Source organism: Podarcis erhardii, assembly GCF_964252035.2.
Source record: "Podarcis erhardii genome assembly, chromosome: 1".
Classification (NCBI taxonomy): domain Eukaryota; kingdom Metazoa; phylum Chordata; class Lepidosauria; order Squamata; family Lacertidae; genus Podarcis; species Podarcis erhardii.
This window is the reverse complement of record NC_138497.1, coordinates 133,365,192-133,391,715: the sequence shown is the minus strand read 5'-3', so window position 1 is coordinate 133,391,715 and position 26,524 is coordinate 133,365,192. Positions and strand designations below refer to the sequence as shown.

The window sequence follows — 26,524 nt, the reverse complement described above, 5'->3', positions numbered from 1 at the left end:
TTTCCACAAGACAATAGCAGTGCACAAACAACCAGGTATGCAGCAGACATCACATCTCTGACTGGGGAGTTTAAATGGCGCTTTCAGGATTTTGCTGCTATTGAAAAGGAGATCAGCCTTTTCTCCTTCCTCTCCATTCTCTGTTGACCCCAATGATGCTCCAGATCAGCTGCAGCTTGAGTTCATTGAGCTGCATTGTGACAGCGAGTTACACAGTCGTCACCAACAGCTCTCTCTTGTGAACTTCTATCGCCAACTGGATAAGAGCTGGTTTCAAGAGATTCGAACATTGGCTAAGAAAATGCTGAGCTTGTTTGGCTCAACATATTTGTGTGAGAAGACATTCTCTGCTATGAACTTTAACAAGAACCGTGTGAGGACAAGACTAAGTGACTCTCACCTGCATGACATTTTGTGAATCAAAACCACTGCATTTGAACCAGACCTAGCCTATTTGCTGCAGTCCAGATCTCAGCTTCACCCTTCACATTAGTACAGGCAAGTTGTTGTTTTTTTCAATTGAGATGAATACATTGTAAAATCTGTTAATGTCAGTTGGTCTAAATCAGGTATAAATATATTTGGACACAACATGTATACCTGGTGTTATGTTCCTGTTCATATTTTTTTAACTTAAAAGTTGATAGGTACCCCTGCCCGTACGGGCCAGTCGTGTCCAACTCTGGGGTTGCGTGCCCATCTCGCTTAAGAGGCCAGGGGCCAGCGCTGTCCGGAGACACTTCCGGGTCATGTGGCCAGCGTGACGAAGCTGCTCTGGCAAGCCGGCACCAGCGCAGCACACGGAAACACCGTTTACCTTCCCGCTATAAAGCGGTACCTATTTATCTACTTGAACTTAAGGGTGCTTTCGAACTGCTAGGTGGGCAGGAGCTGGGACCGAAAGACGGGAGCTCACCCCGCCGTGGGGATTCGAACCGCCAACCATGCGATCGGCAAGCCCTAGGCGCTGAGGTTTTACCCACAGCGCCACCCGCGTCCCAAAAGTTGATAGACAACCTTTATTACCAATAATATGTAATGTACTTTACAATGTTCCTGACATATATTTCAACTTCCTGGATTTTTTTTTCATTTGGTCTTCAGATATGAAAGGCAGAATGATTTAACACCTGTTTAGATTTGTCATCCATGTGACGAAATGAAAAGTATGCCATTTGCAATAAACTTTGTATAAAATTGTTAATTTGTATTTAATTTTAATGGTTCAAAGTATGTCAGACAAAATAGTTGGCCCTCACACATGTTCACTTCATCAAATCTGGCTCTCCGTGAAAAAAGTTTGGACACTCCAATCAAAACTAAGAATGTACTTTTTATGAGCTCATTAAGATTCTAAAGACAACTCTATAAACAATGAGCTTTCAAACTCTATTGTCTAAATGCAACAAGGTAAAGATTAAAAAGTTGCCTGGTATTGCTCACTCTTGCCTTAGCCTAAAGGTCAAGCAGATCAAAAGAAACTGAAAGAACCAGGTTGCACAATATTTTTTGTAATTCTCAAAGCTGCTCTAAAGCAGCAAAGAGCATGCCAAAATGTAAGATTTTGTCCCACTGAGCCACAATTCTGGCACTCCATGAACTGACAAGGGTAGCACATTCCCTCACACCAAGTTCAGTCTAAAAATCAACGTAAAAGAATCAAGAATAACCACTACTCAAAACTTAATATTTAGTGTATTGGAATATCTTTAGATACGCCCTAAAAGAGTGTGGAAAATTCACCTTCGTTGTCAAATGCTATAAACAAGCAACGGACACTCTGGTTCTGTGAGCTTCCCAATGGTTGGTCACTGTCTGAAACTGAAGGTTCAGTCAAGAACGTACTCTGCTTGAACAGAGAGGGGGAGATGCCTATAACCCACCTGAAGTTCCTCTCGCCTCCCCCAAAATCAATTCCAGAGAGACTATGCAGGCTTAGAAGGGGTAACTGCCGTAAAAGTACAAGGAAAAGTACAAGAAAGCACAGTAGGATTTGGGGATCAAAGCCATTAGGATGCACTAAATAGAATCTTGCTCTAATCTGGCACCTGAACTGAAATCTTCAGGTCTATAGAAATCCAATTTGCCATCAAATTTCAGAATAAAAATAAATCATGCAACTAATGAGAGTTCTTCTTATATGCTTCAAAATAGTGGCCAAAAGCTTCTATGCGGATTTACTATGGTGACAGGGGGTAAGAAAAATCCAACATACAATGCTATTGTAAATACATAATCGCATAGTACCATAATGCAGAAATGCCAAATGCAAATATAATTAATAAATTAGCTTTATTGTATATATTTTATTCAACTAAATGGTACTGGAAATTTGAACACCTTGGATTTGCATCTATAAAAAAAAAAAGCCTATCTTGATGTTCCAGACACTCACTACAAGGCCCTCTCCACCTGGCCTAGGGGGCGAGGCCCACACTCACCAGCCCTACTGAAGAGTCTCCTCATGAGGCCGGAGGAACATCGCCCAGCTAATGTTTTATTGATTGATTGATTGATTGATTGATTGATTTAATATGCTGTAAACTGCTTTGAGATTTTTATTAAAACTATAAAGCAGTATAGAAATAAATAAATAAATGAAAAAGAAGAAGAAGAAGAAGAAATGCTCCCAGTCCTCAGAAATTAAACATCAGTGACGAGACATAAAACATATTCTGAGTAAGTAATAATAATAATAATTTATTATTTGTACCCTGCCCATCTGACTGGGTTTCCCCAGCCACTCTGGGCGGCTTCTAACAAAGATTAAAAATACATTAAAATGTCACACATGAAAAACTTCACTGAACAGAGCTGCCTTCAGATGTCTTCTAAATGTCAGGTATTTGTTTATCTTTTTGACATCTGATGGGAGGGCATTCCACAGGGCGGGCGCCACTACCGAGAAGGCCCTCTGCCTGGTTCCCTGTAGCTTTGCTTCTCGCAGTGAGGGAACTGCCAGAAGGCCCTCGGCGCTGGACATCAGTGTCCGGGCAGAACGATGTGGGTGGAGACGCTCCTTCAGGTATACTGGGCCGAGGCCGTTTAGGACTTTAAAGGTCAGCACCAACACTTTGAATTGGGCCCGGAAACATACTGGGAGCCAATGTAGGTCTTTCAGGACCGGTGTTACGTGGTCTCGGCAGCCGCTCCCAGTCACCAGTCTAGCTGCTGCGTTCTGAATTAGTGGTAGTTTCTGGGTCACCTTCAAAGGTAGCCCCACGTAGAGCGCATTGCAGTAGTCCAAGTGGGAGATAACTAGAGCATGCACCACACAGGCAAGACAGTCTGTGGACAGGCAGGGTCTCAACCTGTGAACCAGATGGAGCTGGAGGACAGATGTCCTGGACACAGAATTGACCTGCACCTCCATGGACAGCTGTGAGTCCAAAATGACTCCCAGGCTGCACACCTGGTCCTTCAGGGGCACAGTTACCCCATTCACGACCAGGGAGTCCTCCACACCAGCCCGCCCCCTGTCCCCCAAGAACAGCACTTCTGTCTTGTCAGGATTCAACCTCAATCCATTAGCCACCATCCATCCTCCAACCGCCTCCAGGCATAAGGGTGTTTTACAAACAAAATCTTAGAACACTATTAGAAATCTCCTAGGTACTATTGGTAAACAGATCAACAAAGTTCTCTCAAAAGACTTACTTATAAAAATAAAAGAACAAGGGCCAAACAATTAAATGAAGTATTTCTCAAGGAAAGATATACGGCACATGAGACAACACTTACCCTGAGTACCCACAAGTACCATTGGGATTTCATTAGTGTTGCGATAGTTTGCCATACGGCTATAGTGGTGGTACACGGTTTGGAAGCTAATTTCATCCTCTAGGCTGAAGACAAATATAACAGCATCTACCCACGTGGCAAACTGCAGGAAAAGAACATGGATAAACAATTCTTGTTGATATTTTTAAAAACACCAGACTCTTAACATGAGAGATATTTAGCAGGCAGCAATTATTTACATCTATATCCCATCTTTCATCCAAGGAGCTCAAGATAGTGTCCGTGGTTCTTCTCCCCATTTGTATCATCACAACAACCTGGTGAAGTAGGTCAGGCTTAAATATGGCGTCGAGCCCAAAGTCACCCAATGAGCTGAATGGGATTTGAACCTTTTTCTAGGGTTGCCATAATTTCCAAAACTAAAAAACAGGACACCCCGAAATTGTTGAGCTTTTTATACCCGATTTTTACGTGATTTTTTTGGTGAAAACACCTTATGTAACCATTGGCTAAAAGCCTGTAATTCTGCATGATAATCCAGTTAGGTTTCTCAGAGCAGCGCTTGGGGGTCTTGAGCTGCCAATCCTGTGCCACATACACACGGACCCAGCGCTGCTTATCTTGGCACGGCTGAAGGCAAAGTGCAATGCCTGGCGGGAAGAGAGTAAGCGATAGGAACCCTCAAGGAACAGAGGCCATAGCCACGTGGACACCATTTTCAATCGAAGGGAGTCAGACAGGAAGGGGGACCAGGCGCACCCACTGCCCTGCCATCTGGAAACAAGTCGCCTCGTTTTCTGCTCTGACCAAGTTCATCCGTCCTCAGAGATCTCATCTGGTCAGGACTTGCTTCTAGTTGCAGAAAGGTGCAATTTTTTTGTTTACTTGCTGAAGATCCAGGACAAACCGCCACCTTCCGGAAATCCCTCCCCCTCCCGGATGTCACTTCTGCCTTTGAAATCCCGGTAATGTCTGGGAAAATCCAGGTGTATGGCAGCCCTACCTTTTCCTCCCAGGTCCTAGCTCAACACTCTCACCAATACATCACTGAAACCAAGCGGTGACCAAAACTGTCAATGGGTTATTCCTTACGGTCTAACCTGTCATCAGGTTGTTATTCCCCAATAAAAGGTATATTTTTGTAAACATTTAGTGACACAACACTTTTATGAATGTTAGCGCCTTGCCTCCGTGAGCAAGCTGGCCACTGAATTCTGCACAAGCAAGTTTCTGAACCATCTTCAGAGGCAGCCCCATATATAATGTGTTGAGATAAACTAACCTAGATGTTACCAGAGCATAAATAAAAGAAGTTAGGCTATCCTTGTCCAGATGGGGCTTCAACAGAAATACCAGTCATATCAGCCAGAAAATCCCCCAGAGCCATCTGGAAGCCCATTGGATCAATCAGCCTTTGAGGGTGGACCATCCTCATATGTCCCCCACCTCTGCAGAGGGAAAAAGGTGCTGGAATTCCAACAGGAAGTGATATGACCACAACAAGAGACTAATGTCAAGATCACCCTCTTCCTGCCCAGTTGAGAAAATAAGGCCCAAAGTGCAGCCTGCCACATGTGTTGGCGCCAGGGACAGGTTGGGCCACCCCATGGCAATCAGGGCAGCCATGAAGTCTTGAGCCACCCTAGAGCCGGTTGCCTTGGAATGGATGTGGAAATCCCCCCAAACCAGCAGTCTAGGAGTCATCAACTCCACCTCTGTCAATGCAAGCAGGGAGACTACTGGGCACCAAGGTGAGAGGTAAACCAGTAGAATCCCTAATGTGTCCTGACTGCCCAATGCCAGGAGCACATACTCTGATCCCCCCCCCCTCAACTGGACAGAGAGCCTGGAGGGATATATGGCATTTCTATAGACCATTGCAACTCTGCCCTGATACTGTACCATGTACCCAGGTAGGTAGGCATGGATGGGTGAAAGCAACTGCATCCTGCTTACCCACCCAGGTCTCAGTGATGCAGAACCAACCTGGCATTCAACAGCAGATGCAGCAGCCACAGACCTAAGGGCTGGCTGATAGGAGAAGCACAGTTCCTTTGGTTGGAGGAGGGGCTGGCACATGGTACAGGCACAATCGCACTGCACCAACTTCCCCACTGCCTCCCCTCCTGGTAAGCTGCAGTGGTGCTGGTGATGGGAGCACAGCTAAGTGCTGCCCTGTCCCGTTGGTGTTGGATCTCAGTCCATGTGTATGTACAGTAAGAAACAAGGATACCATTTGCAAGGGAGAATACATAGTATGTAATCCTTTCAACTGTATCCACCACCACTAGTCAATCCACAATAGAGGACTATCTAAACACATACACTTGCAGTCTATGCCACTTTGGGAGCAAAAACAGTGTAGCAGCTTTAACTCTGAATGTGGAAACTCAGATTGAAACGCCCATTCAGTCTTGAAGCTCCATCTCTTGGCCTAATCTACCTCACAAGAGCTTCCTTTTGATACAGCAGAGAAGGAAATCTTGTATACAGTCGTACCTTGGTTCTCGAATGTAATCTGTTCCAGAAGTCTGTTTGACTTCCGGAAACGTTTGAAAACCAAGGTGTGGCTTCCAATTGGCTGCAGGAGCTTCCAAAAAACCTTTGCAAACCAGAACACTTACTGCCGAGTTTGCAGCGTTCGGGAGAACCAAGGTATGACTGTACTGTCCTCAGCAAATCAGAAGAGTGGAACAGAAATGTGCTACTAGAATAATGCCAGGACAGCATGTCATGTTATATAACTCTTAATAACACCCTGAAACATGCTGAACACACGTGCTCTAGAAACCATATGATTGTGAGCATTAACACAAAGGCATGGATCCTAAATTAACTTTGGAAAATTCAAGGAAGGGAATTTTCCTGTTGCCAATGTCCCTTTGGAGTGGCTTTTTGGTGGCACAGGTACTTGCAGGATGGAAGTGTTCCCTCCCACTACTTCTAAGCGAACTGGTTCGGTTCTATCACTATACAACAACACTTTGTTTTAGAAGAGGAAACAGTGTTACACCTGCACTTTGATGTTGAACACACTTATACTGAGATGGCAATTTATAGTTCAGTGGTGATCACAATAGTTCCAGATTACAGGATTCAAATGAACCACAGTGAATTATTACTGTAGGAGGAATAGCGAAGCAAGGGAGCCAGGGTTAAACCCTCATTTTGATAAAACTGAAAGTATCTGCCAAAAAAATGAAGGTGAAGGGGGGTGTCCCAAAATAAAGGAACAAGCAACAAACATGGCATTAGTTTTCTGATCAATCCATACCCTAAGGTTCTAGCCATACATGGCCTCCACTTCGCAGGCCCAACATTTCAAGATCAGAATAAAACACTGCTCTACTCGGTAAATGTGTAGAAGACTTTATTAAATATCCTGTTCCCTTCATGCTTGTTGCATACTTTATATGTACATATTAATCTAGTATGACTGAACGACTTTAGTCAAAAGTTTGTTATGTACAACTACAGTGGTACCTTGGGTTACAAACACTTTGGGTTACAGACTCTGCTAACCCAGAAGTAGTACCTTGGGTTGAGAACTTCGCCCCAGGATGAGAACAGAAATCGTGCTCCGGCAGCACAGCAACAGCGGGAAGCTCCACTAGCTGGAACGAATTAAGTTTGTAACCAGAGGTACCACTGTATTCACCGAAACATGCTATACAGTGGTACCTTGGGTCAAGTACTTAATTCATTCTGGAGGTCCATTCTTAACCTGAAACTGTTCTTAACCTGAAGCACCACTTTAGCTAATGGGGCCTCCCGCTGCTGCCACACCGCCGGAGCCCGATTTCTGTTCTCATCCTGAAGCAAAGTTCTTAACCTGAAGCACTATTTCTGGGTTAGCAGAGTCTGTAACCTGAAGCATATGCAACCTGAAGCGTATGTAACCTGAGGTACCACTGTAGTGGTGTTGGAAATAAACTTAAGTCAAAGATAAAATTAAAAGATAAATACTAATTTCTTAATTTATAGGAAGTTATTTTATCCCAAACATTCTGTGTCATTGAAAAAAATCGATATCTTTATGACATAATTACAGTATACAGTGGTACCTCAGGTTACATACGCTTCAGGTTACATACGCTTCAGGTTACACACTCCGCTAACCCAGAAATAGTGCTTCAGGTTAAGAACTTTGCTTCAGGATGAGAACAGAAATCGTGCTCTGGCGGCGTGGCAACAGCGGGAGGCCCCATTAGCTAAAGTGGTGCTTCAAGTTAAGAACAGTTTCAGGTTAAGAACAGACCTCTGGAACGAATTAAATACTTAACCTGAGGTACCACTGTATTTAAGATAGATCAGGAATAGATTCATGTTCCAAGAAATAACACTATCCCATAAATTAACCAATACTATACATTCAAAGTTGAAGTTTCCATTAAGTACAGTCATGAATGTATTTCATTTTTAGATATAGAATAATGCATACAGATCACAAATAAATGGTTAGCAGTTACATCAAATCCAGAGGAAGAAATTCATCTACCATGATAAAGTTAGGAATTATGCCAGATCTTTTGATCAAATCCCTGTTAACCCTGTAATATTACTTCACTGGCTTATCTGAGAGCAACCACTGTTGATAGGAAGGTGTTACTGAAGGGGAAAAGGTAAGGAAGAACAAACAACAGCTAGTTTTCCCCCTCAACTTTAACCCATTCTCTTTCAAAATTATTGCTAGGAGCCAGATCCAGTCCTAGCTCTGACCAATACTAGTGATCAGGGGAATCACTGAACCCGATCTCAAAACACCAGGGCTCCTAAGATCTGAAACCAGAGCACTCCCAGGTGCTTTCCACCAGACTCCATGAACTATGCTAGCCTGCCAGTCCAGTGGATCTCCTGTGACTGTTGTACCACCACTCTCTCCACCAACTTACCCAAGAAGCTTATATTCGTGACTGGGCAATAGCTGCTATAAATCCCAGGGTCCAGGGTAGCTTCTTCAGGAGAGACATGCTACCAATTGTTTATAATCAGTAGGCACAGCTTAGTAGGAGCTCTCCATGGTGCTGCAACAGCCCACTGCACTCTTCCACAGGATCAGTACAGAATATTATTTTTTAAACAACAACAACAACAACAACCGAACACTAGCATATGCTGGGACTGGGTAATATACCAGATGGTACTAACCCACTACTGTATGTATTTGGACTCATGTCAAATAATTCAAGTGACATTTTAGAATGTACACCATTCTGTTATTAGGAGTGTGATAGCAAATACTGATATGCAGTGGCTGATTTCAGGTATCAAGGATTTAGGACAGGGATGGGGGATTTTGCCCAACCCATGCCAAACTGTTTATCAACTGGCATCACAGGGTGACCTCAGCTCATGGGTGAGGAGGCAGGTTTCAGTCCTATTGACCCCTGAAGCCAGCAGGACTGTAGACTGTGTTATCAGATGATCTGCTGAGGGTGCAGATTCGACAATCTTTAACACAACTCAAACCATAAATACCCAGCTTGCATAAAGAACTACTCTTGGTTAATTACATTTCCTAATCAAAAAAGCACCTTGCTTACAAAGAAACTTCTCAATCCCCCCCCCCCAGTGTTTTGATTTGGTTTTTTTACTGAAACAACAATAGATATGCACAATTCGATTGTGACACCCATGCTTTGTCAAGGTTGGTATCCACCACAGTATAACTAGTTACTTTTAGTATATTTCTGCAGTGCAGTGAATAATTATAGTCAACATCCAGTAAACTGGATGTTTACTGTGTAAGTGTTTTTATTGCACTGCTATGTAGAATCTCAGTTTTTGTGTATTAAAATGCCATTCTGTTATAAACTGGATTTTTTCACATCCTGTTTCGTGACATATATGTCTGGCATTTTACAAGCATAACATATATTTTGATTACAGATAGGTAGCCGTGTTGGTCTGCCATAGTCAAAACAAAACAAATTCCTTCCAGTAGCACCTTAAAGACCAACTAGTTGGTCTTTAAGGTGCTACTGGAAGGAATATATTTTGATACGGAATTACAATACTGCTTTTTGTCCTTATTTGTAGGTCCTTGTCATTTATTTATTTAGCCACCCTTTATCTGAAGATGACATGACAGTTTAAAATATATAAATACAAAAACAAAAAAATACATTAACAACAAACAAAAACAATGACTACTCCCACACACACAGTTTGAAAGGCCATAGGTTGTTTAATCAGTCAAAGGCCTGAGAGAAGAGGAATGATTTTGCCTGGCACTTAAAGATATGTAACGAAAGCATCAGTTGAAGTCCCCTTGAACTAGCAGTCTGGGAATTCTCAACACCACCTCCGAAACCAGTCCTCTCAGCTCAGATAGGGAGACTGCTAGGCAGGAAGGTAGGCGGTAAACCAACAAAATCTGTAATCTGACCCAATTGCCCAGTGCCAAAAACACATACTCTAGATCCCTTCCCTCAACTGGAAAGAGAGAAAAAGAGAGAGACCAACTGAACTCTGCTCACTCACCCAGGTCTCAGTGATATACATCAGATCATGGATGAGTCTTATTCAGAGCTGAATGGGCATTCAACAACAGCTGCCTCAGGTTCAAAGGCTGGCTGATAAAACAACTGCAATTCCACAGATTGGAGGAAGGGCTGGCACAAGGCAGTCACTAACTGCCTGTGTGATGTGCCCTTTACACAGCCTGCCCCACCTCTCAACTCATAGCTCCTCCTAACCCCAAACCACTATAATCCCCTCACAGCCTTCATAGCTCCTTTCCTCCAAGACACATCTCCCTTTCCTCAACAAAAACAAATAGCTACAAAAACCCACACAAATTATGAACAGTTAAAACAGCTAAAACAATGGCCCTGTTATGAACTTTCACATATTGTTTGAGATTTAGAGCTTGGTAGATTAGAGGAATGCTGTGGATGCAGTGTATCTTGATTTAAGTATGGCGTTTGACGAAGTCCCCTGTGATCTTATTGTGGAGAAGCTGGTAAATTGTGGGCTGTTAGGTAGATTTGTAGCTAGTTGACTGACCAAACCAGAATAGTGCTCACTAACAGTTCTTCCTCATCCTGGAGAAAAGTGACAAGTGGTTCCTTCCTGGGCCCATTGTTGTTCAACATCTTTATAAACAACTTGGATAAAGGAGTGGAGGGGATGCTCATCAAATTTGCAGATTACACCAAACTGGGAGTGGAGGCCAATGTCACAGAAGGCAGAATCGGGGTTCAATATTACTTTAACAGATTGAAGAACTGAGCCAAAACTAACAAAATGAAATTCAATAGGAACAAATGCAAGGTTCTACACTTAGGCAGAGAAAACCATCTGCACAAATATAAAATGGGGGACACCTGGCTTACCAGTAATACATGTAAAAAGGATTTAGGGGCTGTAGACCACAAGCTACAAATGAGACAACAGTGTGATGCAGCGGCAAAAAAAAAGCTAATGCTATTGTAGGCTGCATCAGCAGAAGTATGGCGTTCTGATCAAGGGAAGTAACAGTGCCACTCTATTCCGCCTTGGTCAGGGCACACCTGGAATACTGGGTCCAATTCTGGGCACAATATTGACAAACTGGAATGTATGCAAAGGAGGGCGGACCAAGATGATCGAGGGTCTGGAAACCAAGTCTCATGAGGAACCGATGAGGGAGTTGGGTATGTTTAGCCTGGAAAAGAGGAGACTGAGAGGAGATATGATAGCCATCTTCAAATATCTAAAAGGCTATCACATGGAAGATGGAGCAAGCTTGTTTTCTCCTGCTCTAGAGGGTAGGACTTGAACCAATGGATTCAAGTTACAAGGAAGGAGATTCTGACTGAACATCAGAAATAACTTTCTGACAGGAAGAGCTGTTCATCAGTGGAACGGTCTCCCTTTGGAGGTGGTGGATGTTTTAAAGCAGAGGTAGGGTGGCCATCTGTCATAGATTCCTGCATTACGGGAGATTGGATTAGATCAGTGTTTCCCAACCTTGTGCCTCCAGCTGTTTTTGGACTACAATTCCCATCATCCCTTGCCACTGGTCTTGTTAGTCAGGGATGATGGGAGTTGTAGTTCAAAAACAGCTGGAGGCACAAGGTTAGGAAACACTGGATTAGATGACCCTTGGGGTACCAACTCTACAATTCTATGATATCTTAAGCTCCTTAAATAGGGTCAATGCCAAAATATGGGACATGACTCATACTCATTCTCTCTCATGGGTATTTAATTTGTATGCTATTATGACACGTTTGTGTCTGTGCACACCTGAAAATCCACTTGAAAAGAGTTGAACAACAAAAAGAGGGTGCAGAAGCAGAGCACAAACAGGCCCAGGGGGAAGCATTGTGATGGGTAAGAAAATCATATAATATCTGCTCTTCAGATCATTAATCTGCAGAGCAGAAGGTTGAACGTATCCAAACCTATAGTATTACTAGACTGGTTCTGCGGCTGGAGGTTATGCTCCTACTGGCAAATTCAGGGGCTTTTTAGTGGGAAACAGGCTATGAGGGCTGGTTCTGGTGTAGCTTATGAAAGAACTTTTTTTTTTTTTTTTGACAGCACTGAGCAAACACTGATTCCACCAGTTTACACTCTGGCATAACGGTGTGGCATTCGTCACCAATTTTTCATTCTGTTAATATCACTTAAACACTGTGCTCACCTGTGCCTCAGGAGGACCACCTTCATCTCTAATCAGCAGCAGGTAACTCTGTCCATCAACTACTATCTCCTTCTTGAATCTCCCACCTGTCACACAAAACAACTAGTTACAGAGAAGTTACAAACACAGAATAATAAAGGCTTTTCTTGAGGAAAACTACTCCTACTTGTCTGAAACATGTTGTGGCATTACAGCTATTAATATTTTTCTGAATGCTACAGAGAAGTTAACAAAGAAAGAGATGTTCCAGTATGCATTTATAGTTCAGTCTGAATAAAAAATTCTACCCCATTCAAAATAACTGAGGCATACAATCCAACTTTTAGTTCAGCTCTCTGGATTCAAAAAAATGAGTAATAACTAAATTTCTAAAATATGAACAATCTAGTTGTGTGAGCACTCTCTTCATACATCTGCATTCAGTTGCTTGAGCTTTTAGTTTTCATCAAGAGAAGCCTAGTTCTACAAAGCAAAACACACATTATGAAAATGATATCTCACTATTACAGGAAAAAACTATACTACTACAACATGTGTTAGACAAAAAAAAGAAAATTTACTATAACAGTATCTGTTGTAGGTTTCAGTTAGAAAACGACTAAGTTTATGAATTTTTAATCTGCACAAAGAATTTATTTTGAAAGGAGAATGTTTAGCACATGAACAAAAGGGGGGCAGGGGAACCACACACACAGCTGTACCTCAAGCTTAAACACCCAGTGGTAACTCCTCTGAAATCAAATAATATTTTAAGCACCATGCTTTCTCTCACATGACAGAGTGAAGATAATGCGAAAACATGTTCAGGCTTTCTAGTGTAATAGACTAAGAAGGGATTACCCAATTTGGCCTGCTGAAAGTCTCAGTATGGATTTAAACAATGCCGCAGAAAGTGAAGGCACTTGTGCTACACTGGAAACCCATGTGACCTTCATATGTTGAAGGAACAGGGAATTAGTCTGTAAATACATGGTTTGGGCTATGTTGACCAGGGATGAAGAGGGTAACCGACAACTCAGAAGTAACTATCTTTAACCTTAGTGAGACACACTGCCAGCTAAGTGTTTATAGGATTGTATCCTTAGTTTCATAGCATTTAAATCACTTTTCCACTTAGATATTAAGTATTTTGCGTATTTCCTTAAATATTACTTAAATATATATCTCTTAAGTAGAAAACCATTATTGCAGCAGTATCACATACCAGTTATGTTCCCATCCAATCCATGACTTAGTGTGAACATATATGCTCCCAGGAATAACATCACAGTTGCTTTGCTCTTCTCCAGTTCTTTTAGCTCTCTGCAGTGCAGCAGCTAAGGAAACATTTGGCTTAGGGTCAGCCAAACCTGGGCTCATGATTAAGCTCTCTGCTCCTTAACCATGAGCTATGACCAAGTACAGCCAAGTACAAACTTTGCCTAAAGCTCTTGGTTAATGAGTTGAGAACCACGAGACCAGGTTGGAATGACATGCTAAACCAACCCTTGGCTCAGCTGTTGCATCACTTTGGAGCAGGGAGGAGCAAAATACTGAAAGCTCTTCTATGGCACACAGCATGTGTGTGCCGTCCTGGGTAAGCCATTCTTCAGCATACTATACACAGCCATACCTTGGGTTGAATATGCTTCAGGTTGAGCGCTTTCGAGTTGTGCTCCGCGGTGACCCGGAAATAACGGAACGCATTACTTCTGGGTTTCGCTACTCGCATATGTGCAGATGGTAAAAATGGTGTCACGTGCATGCGCAGAAGTGGCAAATCGCGACCCGCGCATGTGCAGATGTGGGTTGCGTTTGCTTCAGGATGTGAATGGGGCTCTGGAACAGATCCCGTTCACATCCTGAGGTACCACTGTAGTAAGTAGCAAGTTAAAAATAATACCCCCATTGTTGTAGAACTGAATTCACGGCAAAAAATCCAAAAGCAGCTTATTTTACTCTTATAAGAACAGTTCACTTTAAACAAAAAAAATAAAATAAACAAAAATAAAAACCAATTAAGCTTATAGCGTCTTTCTAGATTTGTACGTAGCAAGTGGAGTTGAAGAGCTTTGGTCAAACATGAATGCAGAAATCAATGCTATCTGTAACTCATGTATATAATTTGGGTAAAATGTGGTAAAATGTGTTCTGATGGCCATGTTCTTTAGAAGTGAAATAATTTAATACAATGGGGTGCATCTAATTGTAAACCACTTTGATGCAACAAAGACTTATGTGAGTGGTGTGGGGGAGTGATTTTTGCAAATTCTTCCTTTCTCTACAACTCATCATGCCACATCCCACATTATTCCAAAGGGTTACCCAACTTTCTAGGCAGATGCATATGTGTGTGCATAGGAGTCTGAAGAGGAAAACTGTGAAAATCATTTCCCCACCCTTTACACCAATTAATGCCTTCGCTGGAACAGAGGGGCACAACTGGATACAAGCCAATAAAATTACTTTTCTGTAAAAGAAATGAAATGTACTGTGCAAATTCTGTTGTGCTGGGGCACAACATGATTTGCCCTTTGCCTCCTTGCTTGAGCAACTAAAAAGCTCTCTAAATATTAACATTAGCTTGGTTCCTTAACTTTCACTCCCTGAACAGGAAGAGCTTCTGTTCATGGGAGGAAGCACAACTCATCTAGTCAAAGAGCAAAAAGTTAGGATCTGTGACTCAGAGTTGAGAGCTTAATTTGAGATTAATAATCCTTTTTGCATTCTAAATAACTGTAACCCATGTCTCTAGTGAAGTTCCATCTTTTTTTAAAAAAAATCTTTTTATTAATTTTCAGTAACCAAACAAAAAAAGAAAACAAGTAAATACATCAAAGAAAAAAGAAAACATCGACCAAAACAGAAAACATAAACAGACCAAAAGACAGACATTAATTAACAACAAATAATGGTTGACTTCCCTCCATCTCGGTTTTGGGTTATGTAAAATAATAATTCCATTCTGCAGTTTTCGATTTATATCATCTACACATCACAAGGATTACACTGGGCAACAATTTTTTACTTTTTGAATGTTGTCTAGATTTCTACAACTGATTTAGGGTATTTTTGCACTGCTGAATCAGGAAATGACATCCGTTTCTCTCCATCAGGTCAGGTTTTTGTGTTATGTTGATTTGAAAAAAATCAGATCTTGTGACAAAATCAATTACATTTTTGTGGCATTATCAGCTGATTTTTGTCAACACATATCATCCTAAATATGTTTTTAAGAGAAAAAAAATGTTTTTCCAACAACATATATTGATTACCTGATAGAAACATCAATTACTGTAAACTGAATGGTGGGCACTGATAAAGGTAAGTACACGTAAATTGCATGTTGCTTCACCATTTTTCAAACTTCAGGGCTTGAACTTCTGTTTCTTGGAACTCCTGGAATGCTCAGCGGCAGGGAGGTCTCTCTTCAGAGTCCAACAGTAGTCAGCCATCATGACTGTGTCCCAGGGACCCTGATACCTGGTCTCCATCTCTTTCATGTCCTGATGGAATCTCTCCCCCTGCTCATCACTCATCGAACCCAGGTTCTCAGGAAACCGGTCCATATGTGAAAATAGGTAGTGCATCTTGACGCTCATGTTGCAGCCCAGGTTTCTGAAAGCAGTCAGCATGTTGTTGACAAGTTCTGTGTAGTTTCTGGCCTTATTGTTGCCAAGAAAGTTCTTCACTACCAGAACAAATGCCTTCCACGCTTCCAGTTCCACTTCGTTCATTGACTTTCCGAACTCTAGATCTCTGATGAGCTGACGGATCTGAGGACCATCAAAGATGCCAGCTTTCAACTTCTCCATGGTCAATCCTGGAAAAGCCTGGCACAAGTAAGTGAAGCAGTCACCATCCTTGTCCAGAGCCTTGGTGAACTGCTTGATTAAGCCGAGCTTGATGTGCAGCGGTGGGAAGAGTATTCTGTCTCTGTCCATCAGAGGGTCGTTGGTGACGTTCCTTTCTTTGCAAGGCATCAATTCCTCCCGCACAGGCCAGTCCTTCTTTGTGTAATGCTGAGCATGGCCCCTACTATCCCACATGCACAGAAAACATGGGTACTTGGTGAAGCCAGACTGTTGTCCCAACAAAAAGTTCACCATCTTCAGGTCAACACAAATAAACCACTTATGCTGATCATAACCAATTTTCTCCAGCACATACTTCACCGCTTCATGGTTCTCCTTCAGTGTACTCAAGTGAGCCAGGGGTATAGAGGCAAACTGGTTGCCGTTGTGTAGCAGAACACATTTCAGTGATGGCTTGCTGCTGTCAATGAACAGTCTCCAATCTCTGGGTTCGTACTGTGGCACTCCAAGCTTGAGCAGAAGCTGCGCAATATCTGCACAGTACACCAAGTCCTTCTCTTCCGAGAAAAAACGGAGGTACTCTTGATGCCTGTTGTGGGAGAAGCTGATGCGAGCACTGTCAGAGAGGAGGTTTTTTCCCTTCAATCTGGATGCCAACAGTTCGGCAGTGTGCTTTGACAAGCTGAGGTCGCGAACTAGATCATTCAACTCCTTTTGGGAAAATGGATGTGGAGCATCATCTTCAAGAACCACTTCTTCTTCATGTCCTTCAACACTGAAGGCATCTTCGTCACTGACATCAACAGCGCAGAAGTAGCAGTCAGTGACATGGTTTGTCGGCTCCCTCCAGACTCCTCTTGCCATTGGTCCACCCATGTAGAGTCTCGGTGCATGCTTTGCACACCATGTATGCCGCCCAAGCTTTATCCTGGTCACCAAGTTTAATACCAAAATAATTTTATGCTTTGCCGCACCAATTTATGGAAGATTTTGAGGTTTTATGACTTCAAACTGATCGCTTTTCGACATAATCACCCAGAACTATCAGACCTGAATACTTCTTGTCATTAAAATAATCATTTCCAATCAAAACAATTATTTGACATGGCATTTTACCGCCACCAACTTCTTCTAAAATGCTCCACACAAGCGTACATGTGAACAAAAACATTAAAAAAGTCATGTGGCCATAGCTCAAAAACTTGACCTGATTGAGCAAAACCAATGTGATTTTTGGATTCAGCTCATCAGATTCGTCCTAAATCAACTGAAAAAACGCAGACAACAAATTTGTTGTTGACCAATGTTATGTTAAACCTACTGTGATTTTTAAGTCTCTAGAATTTGTTTCCATGTAAGTTAAAAATTTGGTCCAATCGTCAATAAACTTTGTACCTTTTTGCTGTCTGATATTCTGCGTCATTTTTGCCAATTCTATATATTCAAATAATTTAATTTGCCAATCTTTAACGGTCGGGATATTTGGGGTTTTCCAATTTTGTGCTAACAGGATCCTGGCAGCTACAGTTGCATATTGAAACATTATGTGGTCTTCTTTCTTAATCTCGTCTCCGATCATTCCCAGAAGGAAGGCTTTGGGTTTTTTAACAAAGGTGTATTTAAATATTTTTTCCCAATTCATTGTATATGGATTCCCAATTTTTTTAAATTTCTTCACACTTCCACCACATATGGTAGAAACTTCCTTCTTTAGTTTTGCACTTCCAACACCTTTTATCTCCGGTTTTATACATTTTATCCAATTTCACAGGGGTGATGTACCAAAGTTCCATCTATTTTATAGAACACTGAAGGTCGTACCCAACACTGCATGCACTGTGTTCCATTTGCACAATGTGACTTCGTCTTTCTACATGCCCTCAAAATCTGCTCCAAAGTGTTCAACACTCTGGAGCAGAATTTGAAGGTGTGCAGGGGGTATAACAGTGAGGAGGGCAGATGTGTGTCTTCCTTGCTAGCAGAACAGCAGTGTTGGATACAAATCTGAATGATTTCTATGCAGAGATCTAGCTCCAAAATCAAATATCTCCTTTTCTTCTTCTTTTTTACATGGACTCTCATTACAATATTCAGTCATCGTCCTAAATTGGGTGTTGTAATTTTTTACTATTATTTTGCTGACAAAAGGATAAAAACAATTACTGGAAAGAGCTCTCAATGTAAAAAGCAAATCTCATGTGATGACAAACACATGAGGTGCACTGACTCAGTGGCACATACAGATAGCCAAATCTTGCAAGCACCAAATGGGTTTATATTATCTTCATTTACTCCATCTCGCAAATTTCTATTTTATTTATTTAACATAATTATATCCCACTAAATCATAAATTAACACCTCTACACCATTTACAAGCGGTTTTTAAAGGCTTCTTGTCAACTTGACACAAGAATAAAAGTTCAAAGTAAGACTTTTGTGTTATTATTCAGGTATATTAGTTGTAGTTGCACAGGCACACACACACTCCATGTACAGTAAGTAGTAACAGGTTTTATTATGTGGTTGTCTGCAACTTTATATCATAGGCCACAGGAGTCTCTTCGACAATATTGTTTCTCTGATATGAAATGCATACCAGTTAGCACAACATAAGCTCTAAAGATACGATCTCTGTATCTAATTACATCAAACGTTTTCCAGTACAAATGAGCTGTTTCCTTTTAAATCAATTCTTGAATGCTGAAGCATTTCACACAAAAGGGTTTACAAAGGGGTCATGATGCCCATAGCTGTCAACGTTTCCCTTTTTTCAAGGGAAATCCCCTTATTCCGAATAGGATTCCTCGCAAGAAAAGGGAAAAGTTGACAGCTATGATGATGCCAAAACATGAAAATTAAAACAGGTCTGTACTTTTACACAGGTATTATTGCCAATTAGTTTCCTAATGATTGTGTGACTGAGAAAATTGTTTACTACAGTAGTACCTCGGGTTAAGTACTTAATTCGTTCAGGAGGTCCGTTCTTAACCTGAAACTGTTCTTAACCTGAAGCACCACTTTAGCTAATGGGGCCTCCTGCTGCCGCTGCGCTGCCGGAGCACGATTTCTGTTCTCATCCTGAAGCAAAGTTCTTAACCCGAGGTACTATTTCTGGGTTAGCAGAGTCTGTAACCTGAAGCGTATGTAACCTGAAGCGTATGTAACCCGAGGTACCACTGTATTTATTATTCATTCATTTATACTACTTTTTATCACAATAGTCTCACAAAGTAGTATACAATCACTAAAGTACATCAGTGTCAATCAATTAAAACACAACAGTAAAACTATTAAATCAGATTGCAATAAAACATTTGCAACACTAAGCCAACCCATTACTTTGCACAAACATGCTGGTTTCTGGGGAGGTCACATCCACTTTGTTCCTTGGACCTTTCAGCTCAGCTTGATGTTGCATTGCAGCTAAGCTTACCACTAGTATCGTAGTTGAGCTCTCTCCTCATGAACGACAATCTGTTGTCATGATTTGTTATTGGCTATCAACTGTGGTTAAAGAGGAGAGTGTAACCACAATCCTGGGTTCAGCCAACATGCTAAACCAAACATTGGCTTAGCTGCCATACACAGCTGAGCTAAAAGGACCAGGGAGGAAGAGATCAGCTGTGAGTTCATCTCTGGAAGCCAGAGTGTTCATGCAATCCCAGTAAGCATAGTTTAGCTTACCATGATATGCAAAACAGGACACAGACTAACATAGGTCAAAACTAGCATTAGATATGTGCCTCAACCATTCTAATCCAACTGCCAACATCACATTTAATCCCCAAAGGCCATTCTAAAATAACTATGTCTTTAGGGCTTTATTTTAAAAAAGTGAGTGACAGAATTTGATTGCAATTAAATTCCATAAATGGTGGCCACCTCAGAAGGGTGCTGTTACTTGTGCCCAAAAGTTTTTACCAGCCATCATCTCAACAGGCTTCAGATATAGATATTATGATATGGGTAGGCTGAAATAGGCGCAATGGTCCCTAAAGTAACTTGGTCCAATATTGTTCAGGGATTTAAAAGTTATCACCAGAACTTTGAATTGAGCCCAGAAACACACTGGCAACCAGTATAAGTGGCAAAATATCAGTGTGAGATCTGATCTTATCACCTTGCTCCAGACAAAAGCCAGGGAGCTGCAGAGTGTGGCAGTGGTAGCTTCCAAGGCATCTTCAAAGGCAGCCCTGGGCAGAACTCTTTGCTGATGTCCAGTGTGTGAGTAACCATGGCGAGGTCCAACTTCTCCAGGTAGGGTCACAGCTGGTGTACTACTGAAGTTGGCTGAATACAGCTCTGGGCACTGCATGAGTTTATGAGTTTCCACATGAACTTATCCAGTTAGAGAAGAGTCCAGAAACATACCCAAGCTGTGAGCCTGGGTCAGTGTTCGAAACTCCCATTATTCTAGGCACTTTTTGTGACAGGGAATTTCATTAGTACAAGTAGTTTCTGAGCTCTGGGCCTAAGATTTCAGATTAAAACTGCAGAGTAAAAGGAAAGATGGACCTTTTTCTGCCTCTCCACTTCCAGCTACTCTCTGAAGACTGGAGAAGAGACCCTCGTAAGAATATTAGGAGGGTGTGCAGGGGAAGCACTAGAACATGTGAAAATTGAACATAATATTTTAGCTGCAGTTCATTCATTTTCAGCTTTGTTTTCTTGTTATTAAAAAAGTGCACCTAGACACTCCCTTGTTACGCCCATAACCTAGGTTTAAGGTGCCATTTAGCTCCTAGTTTTCATATCTCAGTTTCTAACACTGACCCTGATCCTTCAGGGCAAGTGCAATCCATCTAAGATCCCCACCTGAATCTTCTATCTTACCCAATTAAACTTCAGCTTCCTTAGTCTCATCCAACCCAGAAAAGCCTCTAGACATCAGTTTAGAAGTTCAATACTCCTCCTGGAACTACCAGACGGAAAGGAATCATCCAAATCATGGTGACACTTTAGCCCAGATCACTTCATGCTGATGTCAAATAGCATGGGGCATAAAATGAAACCTTGAGGCACCCCATGTACCATTAGCAATGGAGTAGAACGGGATTATCATAAGAGAAAGAGTATGCAGCCCTGTTTATTTTCTAAGACATCTTGGAAAATTTCAATGCCACTGACCATATCTTCCCTCTTGGCAGGCTTTCTATGGAGGAGAGGGGGAATATCATATTGTGGCTGTTCAGTTTTGGCTTGGGTGGGAGATTCCAGAAGACAGTACTGGGGGACTACTACACAGGTGAGACAGTGGAATTACTGAATTAGTGCTTGGGCTTTTTAACAGACTAGATGATAGCCAATAAACCTAGGGATAGGGAACCTGCGGTCCTCCAGATGTTGGACTCCAGATTGGACTCCAACTCCCATCAGACCCAACAAGCATAGTCAATGGTCAGGGGAGATGGGAATTATATTCCAACAACATCTGGAAGGTCACAGGTTCCCCACTCCTACCCTAAAGCTTCACAGTCTAGGGGATTCTCCTGGGGTGTAACTGCATACCTGTGGGTAGTCTCCATGCAACAGAGCAACTTTCATAACTTGCAACATTATCTGGAGAGATAGCTTAGATTCAGTTATTCATATTCTGGTAATTTCTACATTGGACTCCTATAATGCATTATAAATGAGGATGCTTGTTTAAACTGGCATTTTGTCACCCACCCTCAGTGGTGACACCCGGTATGAACCGCCCCTACCATACCCCCCTTCCTCCACACCTGGCTGAGGATTTTATGCTGCTTATTTAAAGTATTTTACAACTTTTAGGTTTTCTTTCATACGTATTTTAATATATTTTTTTTAGATTTCTTCTATAACCCATCTTGGGAATCGTAGGGTTTTTCAAGGATGTAGTAGAAATTAGCATTGGACCTAAGTTGTCTGACCATTTGGGATGGCAGTGAAATCTATTCATTTGTTGGGAAGGGTGGTGAGCCTATCATTATGAGAATAGCTATTAAGAAGATTTCCTCTTTCTTTCCTCTAATGAAAAAATGAACTGGCAATAGAGCTCCCAGTACGTTTCCGAGCACAATTCAAAGTGTTGGAGCTGACCTTCAAAGCCCTAAAAGGCCTCAGCCCAGTATACCTGAAGGAGCGTCTCCACCCCCATCATTCAGCCCGGACGCTGAGGTCCAGCGCCGAGGGCCTTCTGGCAGTTCCCTCACTGCGAGAAGTGAAGTTACAGGGAACCAGGCAGAGGACCTTCTTGGTAGTGGTGCCCGCCCTGTGGAACGCCCTCCCATCAGATGTCAAGGAAATAAACAACTATCTGACTTTTAGAAGACATCTGAAGGCAGCCCTGTTTAGGGAAGTTTTTAATGTTTGATGTTTTATCACATTTTTAATATTTTGTTGGGAGCTGCCCAGAGTGTATCACAGAATGGTTCAATGGGAATGATGTGGCATCATGACAGCATTGCTCCTGGGAACAATACTAATTATTTCTTTAAATACTTTACTGGTCCTGTGGTAGCCCTTATATACAATTCCTGCATTCTTAAAATTGCTACTCAGCGTTAGAATGATCAGATTAAACAGGCAGATACCAGACTATAACACTCCCATCACCAAAAGTAAACATAAGCCAAAAGTAAACATACAACAATTTCCAATAATCAGTAGGGTGGCTATGCTGCTAAACCACTCAAGCCTTGTAATAATCATAACACAAATTCCCTACCCCACTCCCAAGTGTTACTCTTATTTTTTTCTCACAGAAATATTCAGAAACATCCAAGTATGCAGAAGCAAAAGGTAGTCTACACACCCAAGAACCAATATAGTTTGTTTGTTTAAAGTGCAAGACAGATCTAAGTTACAATTCAGACTTTAGTTGCTTAGAAACTGGGAATAAGATTGCTTCTTTACCCCAGAATAGTCAATGAATAACCATACATTTGTAGCATTGGGGAGGGACCAATTTAACACGCAGTCTCCATCTTAGAACTGAGTCTACAAGCTGGCCTTATCTCGCTTAATCTTTGTACAGGGGAGTGGTATTTTTCCTTGTTCCCCTGCCGCAAGCCCTGATTTGTGCCTTACCTGGTTGGTCCTAGCAAAGGTATGACCAAACTACAGATATTAGATATATGTAAATATACATACTTTCAATTATATTCAGCTACTACAAATCATTCTCATTTTTACAATGCATTGGAAACATCATTAAAAAAGCTTTATAGGGATCTGAAAGCTAACACAATTACATTTAGGCACCTTCATTTTTCATACACAGCGATCACCTCCACATTGGAAAAATGATGTGCAATGCATTATCACATTATGAAGTGTTGGCAACAAATAAACCTTTTCTCTGTCCATGGATTTTTGCCAGCCTTCCTCAACCTGGTACCCTTCCGATGGGTTGGAATATAACTCCCATAGCCAACATGGAAGAGAGTAATCTTTTAGGAGACATATATTGTTTGACAAGTCTATCTATGTTAAGAGACATTAAATAAGCCCTTAGATGCATACAATTGGCTTACAAAACACACTTTCTTTTTATATATTGTCTTCATGACCCAACTATTTTTATTTTTTTATCCTTTTAAGGTTAAAAAGTGAGGACAGATCAGGGAGAATCATAATAGCATTTCAATTTCTCCTAAAGAAATTGAAAAACAAGCAGCTAACTAGTTGTGGGGAAAGGTGTAGAAATAAGAGTGACATGTTAGCTAATAACTACAGATTCCCGCCTCAATTTCTGCCCTGCTTTAAGACCAGTAAAAAAGCAAACAGATAGTACAACTAAGGAACAACCTATCTTGTAGGGATGAAGGCATTAGTTCAAAACGGATAGCAAAAAAGCTGCATAATGTCTGGCTTATTCTGTAACTCCACCTACTTTGCTCCGCATTATGCATTCATATTTTCTGCTAGCAGTGGGAAGGACTATACCCCATGACATGCACACTTTTACCAGCAAGCTCAACCTATGGTGCTACATGCCATAAACATGTCCCTTAGTACATGATTTTTAAAAATTGTGAACTTTATCCAGTACTGTGCCACACAGTACTGCAGTCAGCAAGTGTGAATATGTTTTACTCAGTGATTCTCCTGTATCCCATTTCCCAAAAGTTAATCAGAGATCATGAATTGGGGGGAGTTTGGGGGTTCTACATCTAACTCATATGCAATATGTTTTCCTCACTTAGTGGCTTTTGAGCAAATATTTTTGGCACTTTCATTAAGAAAGCAAAAGTGAACAGCAAGTGACACATATAGTGCTCTGACCTTGGAACAATTATCCAGATAAGAATCTCAGTATTGACACAGCATAATCACTCTGCAGTTATCTATATTTAAACAGGCAAAGCTCTCTTTCAATTAAAATGGGGGGTGGGGGGCTTTAAGAGTCTGTAAAAAACCCCATACTACCACCAGCTCAGATCTGCTATACAGCTTAACTGAGGGCAGGCACAAAGCGTTCTTCTTGTGGCTTCTTATACAGCGCTACTACTTGTTCTATGGATGCAAAACCACACTGAGGCATCTCAGGCAGACTGGCAGACGGTAAACACTGGAGTAGCACTCTCTCATACTTTGTGAAGTCAGTGAATCAACAATGAATGTAGCATGGACTTAACTGTTCTCCCGCCCTGTCCTATTAACAAAGCAAGATTTGGGAGATTTTGGGGTTAGAAGGCTCTGAGTCAAAATCAAATGCCTTTTGTGGGTTCCCTTTGTAACTATTGTTAGCATACAGAAGTTAAGAGCACCTTGGGAAATGTTAATTTCAAACAGATGTTGTTACAGACACATGACTCTACGTATGGCTATTACTAAGACATCTACAGCAAGTGACAGTGGGATGCGTTTGTAACTTAAAATCAAAGGGGAACAAAATGGCACACAAAACAAGGGGAAACTCGTACAAAAGCTTTGCTTCCTCTCTTCAAAACAAGTGCTGCTATGAAGAGGACATATAGTTACCTGCATCCATATCTGCAAAGAATGGAACAGCCAGTAAGGAAAAGAAGGAACCAGAAATTCAGTGTCTCAGTTGCATTTTAAAGTTCATAAGGAGAATAAAAATATCAGGGTATTAATTTTTGTGAGTGTTACCTTAATTAGATGCTACTATTATTCATACAATTTCAAACCTAAACCCACTTTGTTCAACTGAAATGAACTAATTAGCCATAATCAGAGTTTTAACAACTTTTTTATTTTTATAGCTGTTTCTAAAAAATGAGCGGAACAATAAAGTGAACAAGTGACATGCAAATTATATTCTCAACCTCTTCAGTAAGGCAAAGGACTAAAATATGAGTTGGTACTGATGTCCTCACAAATAGTTTAAGAGGCAAATTATGAAATCAGATAAAGAATATTGCCCACATGAAGAATTCACAACTAAAACCAGAGTAGTTGTGATGGGGAATGGGAAGCATTCTGCTAGCATTTAGACTTCTTGCAGCTGGGTACACTTTGTGAAACATGGTAAGCTAGCTATTACCAGCTTGCTCCTTTTAAGAGTATGTGGAGGCAAATATGCAAAATTCCAATTTCATTCATTCATTCATTCATTGAATTTATATACCGCCCTATACCTGGAGGTTTTCAATTTCTAACACAATACCCTTGTATGCTAATATCACACAAAATACTGTTGCTAACTGACAGCATAAAGATTTAATAAAAGCATGCTTCCAATGGTCTATCAGTCATTGTACCTTCTGGTGATTCCTCCTGGACATACGTCCCAGTCAGATATCGATGTACAAGGGCAGATTTACCACTAGCTAAGTTGCCCACAATTCCCTGTGGAGATAAAAGGTGAAAGTTTTTTTTTTACTTTAACTTCAAATTATTACAAGTGGAGATCTCACTTGACAAATTTGTAAATGGAAATGAATTACTTTTAATGCTAAATCAATACTAAATTTAGATACTCAAGCCAACACCCTCCTTTCAAATAACATCAGAAGCAGGAAGCATAATCAGGCAAGGGAAAAGGTACTAAGCTAAACTTATGTTTGCTATTCTGAATTAAAGCAGTAAATGTCCTCTATGCACTAACAGGGAAAACCACTTATCTCAATTCAGAATTAGATGGGCCCTTCTGAGCCTGTGGGGGACTCCTCAGAAAGACCTCTCACCTGACCTCATAGCAAAAGTCTGTGGGGCCAGGAAGACTGCAGGCGCCAGGAGGCAACATGCACCTCCCCATAGGTGTGGAGGAAGACAAACAGGGGCAGTCATGGTCTCATGCCGTTTACCTTCCTGCCGCAGCATTACCTATTTATCTACTTGCACTGGTGTGCTTTCGAACAGCTAGGTTGGCAGGAGCAGGGACAGAGCAATGGGAGCTCACCCTGTTGCATGGATTTGAACCAT

General features: G+C 41.4%; 1 protein-coding gene and 1 long non-coding RNA gene across 8 annotated transcripts in view; one reads left to right on the top strand and one right to left on the bottom strand.

Moving 5' to 3' along the window:
• The window catches only part of LOC309335598, a 248,011-nt gene that overhangs the window by 184,016 nt on the left and 37,471 nt on the right, over nt 1–26,524 (top strand). The window lies entirely within an intron of this gene.
• Nucleotides 1–26,524, bottom strand: part of AGAP1 (ArfGAP with GTPase domain, ankyrin repeat and PH domain 1) — a 335,918-nt gene that overhangs the window by 273,770 nt on the left and 35,624 nt on the right. For 4 of the 7 annotated variants that reach the window (XM_081863022.1, XM_081863025.1, XM_081863020.1 and 1 more), the window contains exons 3-5: nt 25,861–25,948; nt 12,374–12,459; nt 3,742–3,883 (exon numbers count right to left, since the gene is read on the bottom strand). In XM_081863022.1, coding sequence (XP_081719148.1) covers nt 3,742–3,883; nt 12,374–12,459; nt 25,861–25,948 — 316 coding nt within the window. Of the gene's footprint in view, nt 1–3,741; nt 3,884–12,373; nt 12,460–25,117; nt 25,130–25,860; nt 25,949–26,524 lie in introns of all 7 variants that reach the window. The other 3 variants (XM_081863021.1, XM_081863019.1, XM_081863023.1) reach the window with 1 other exon arrangement.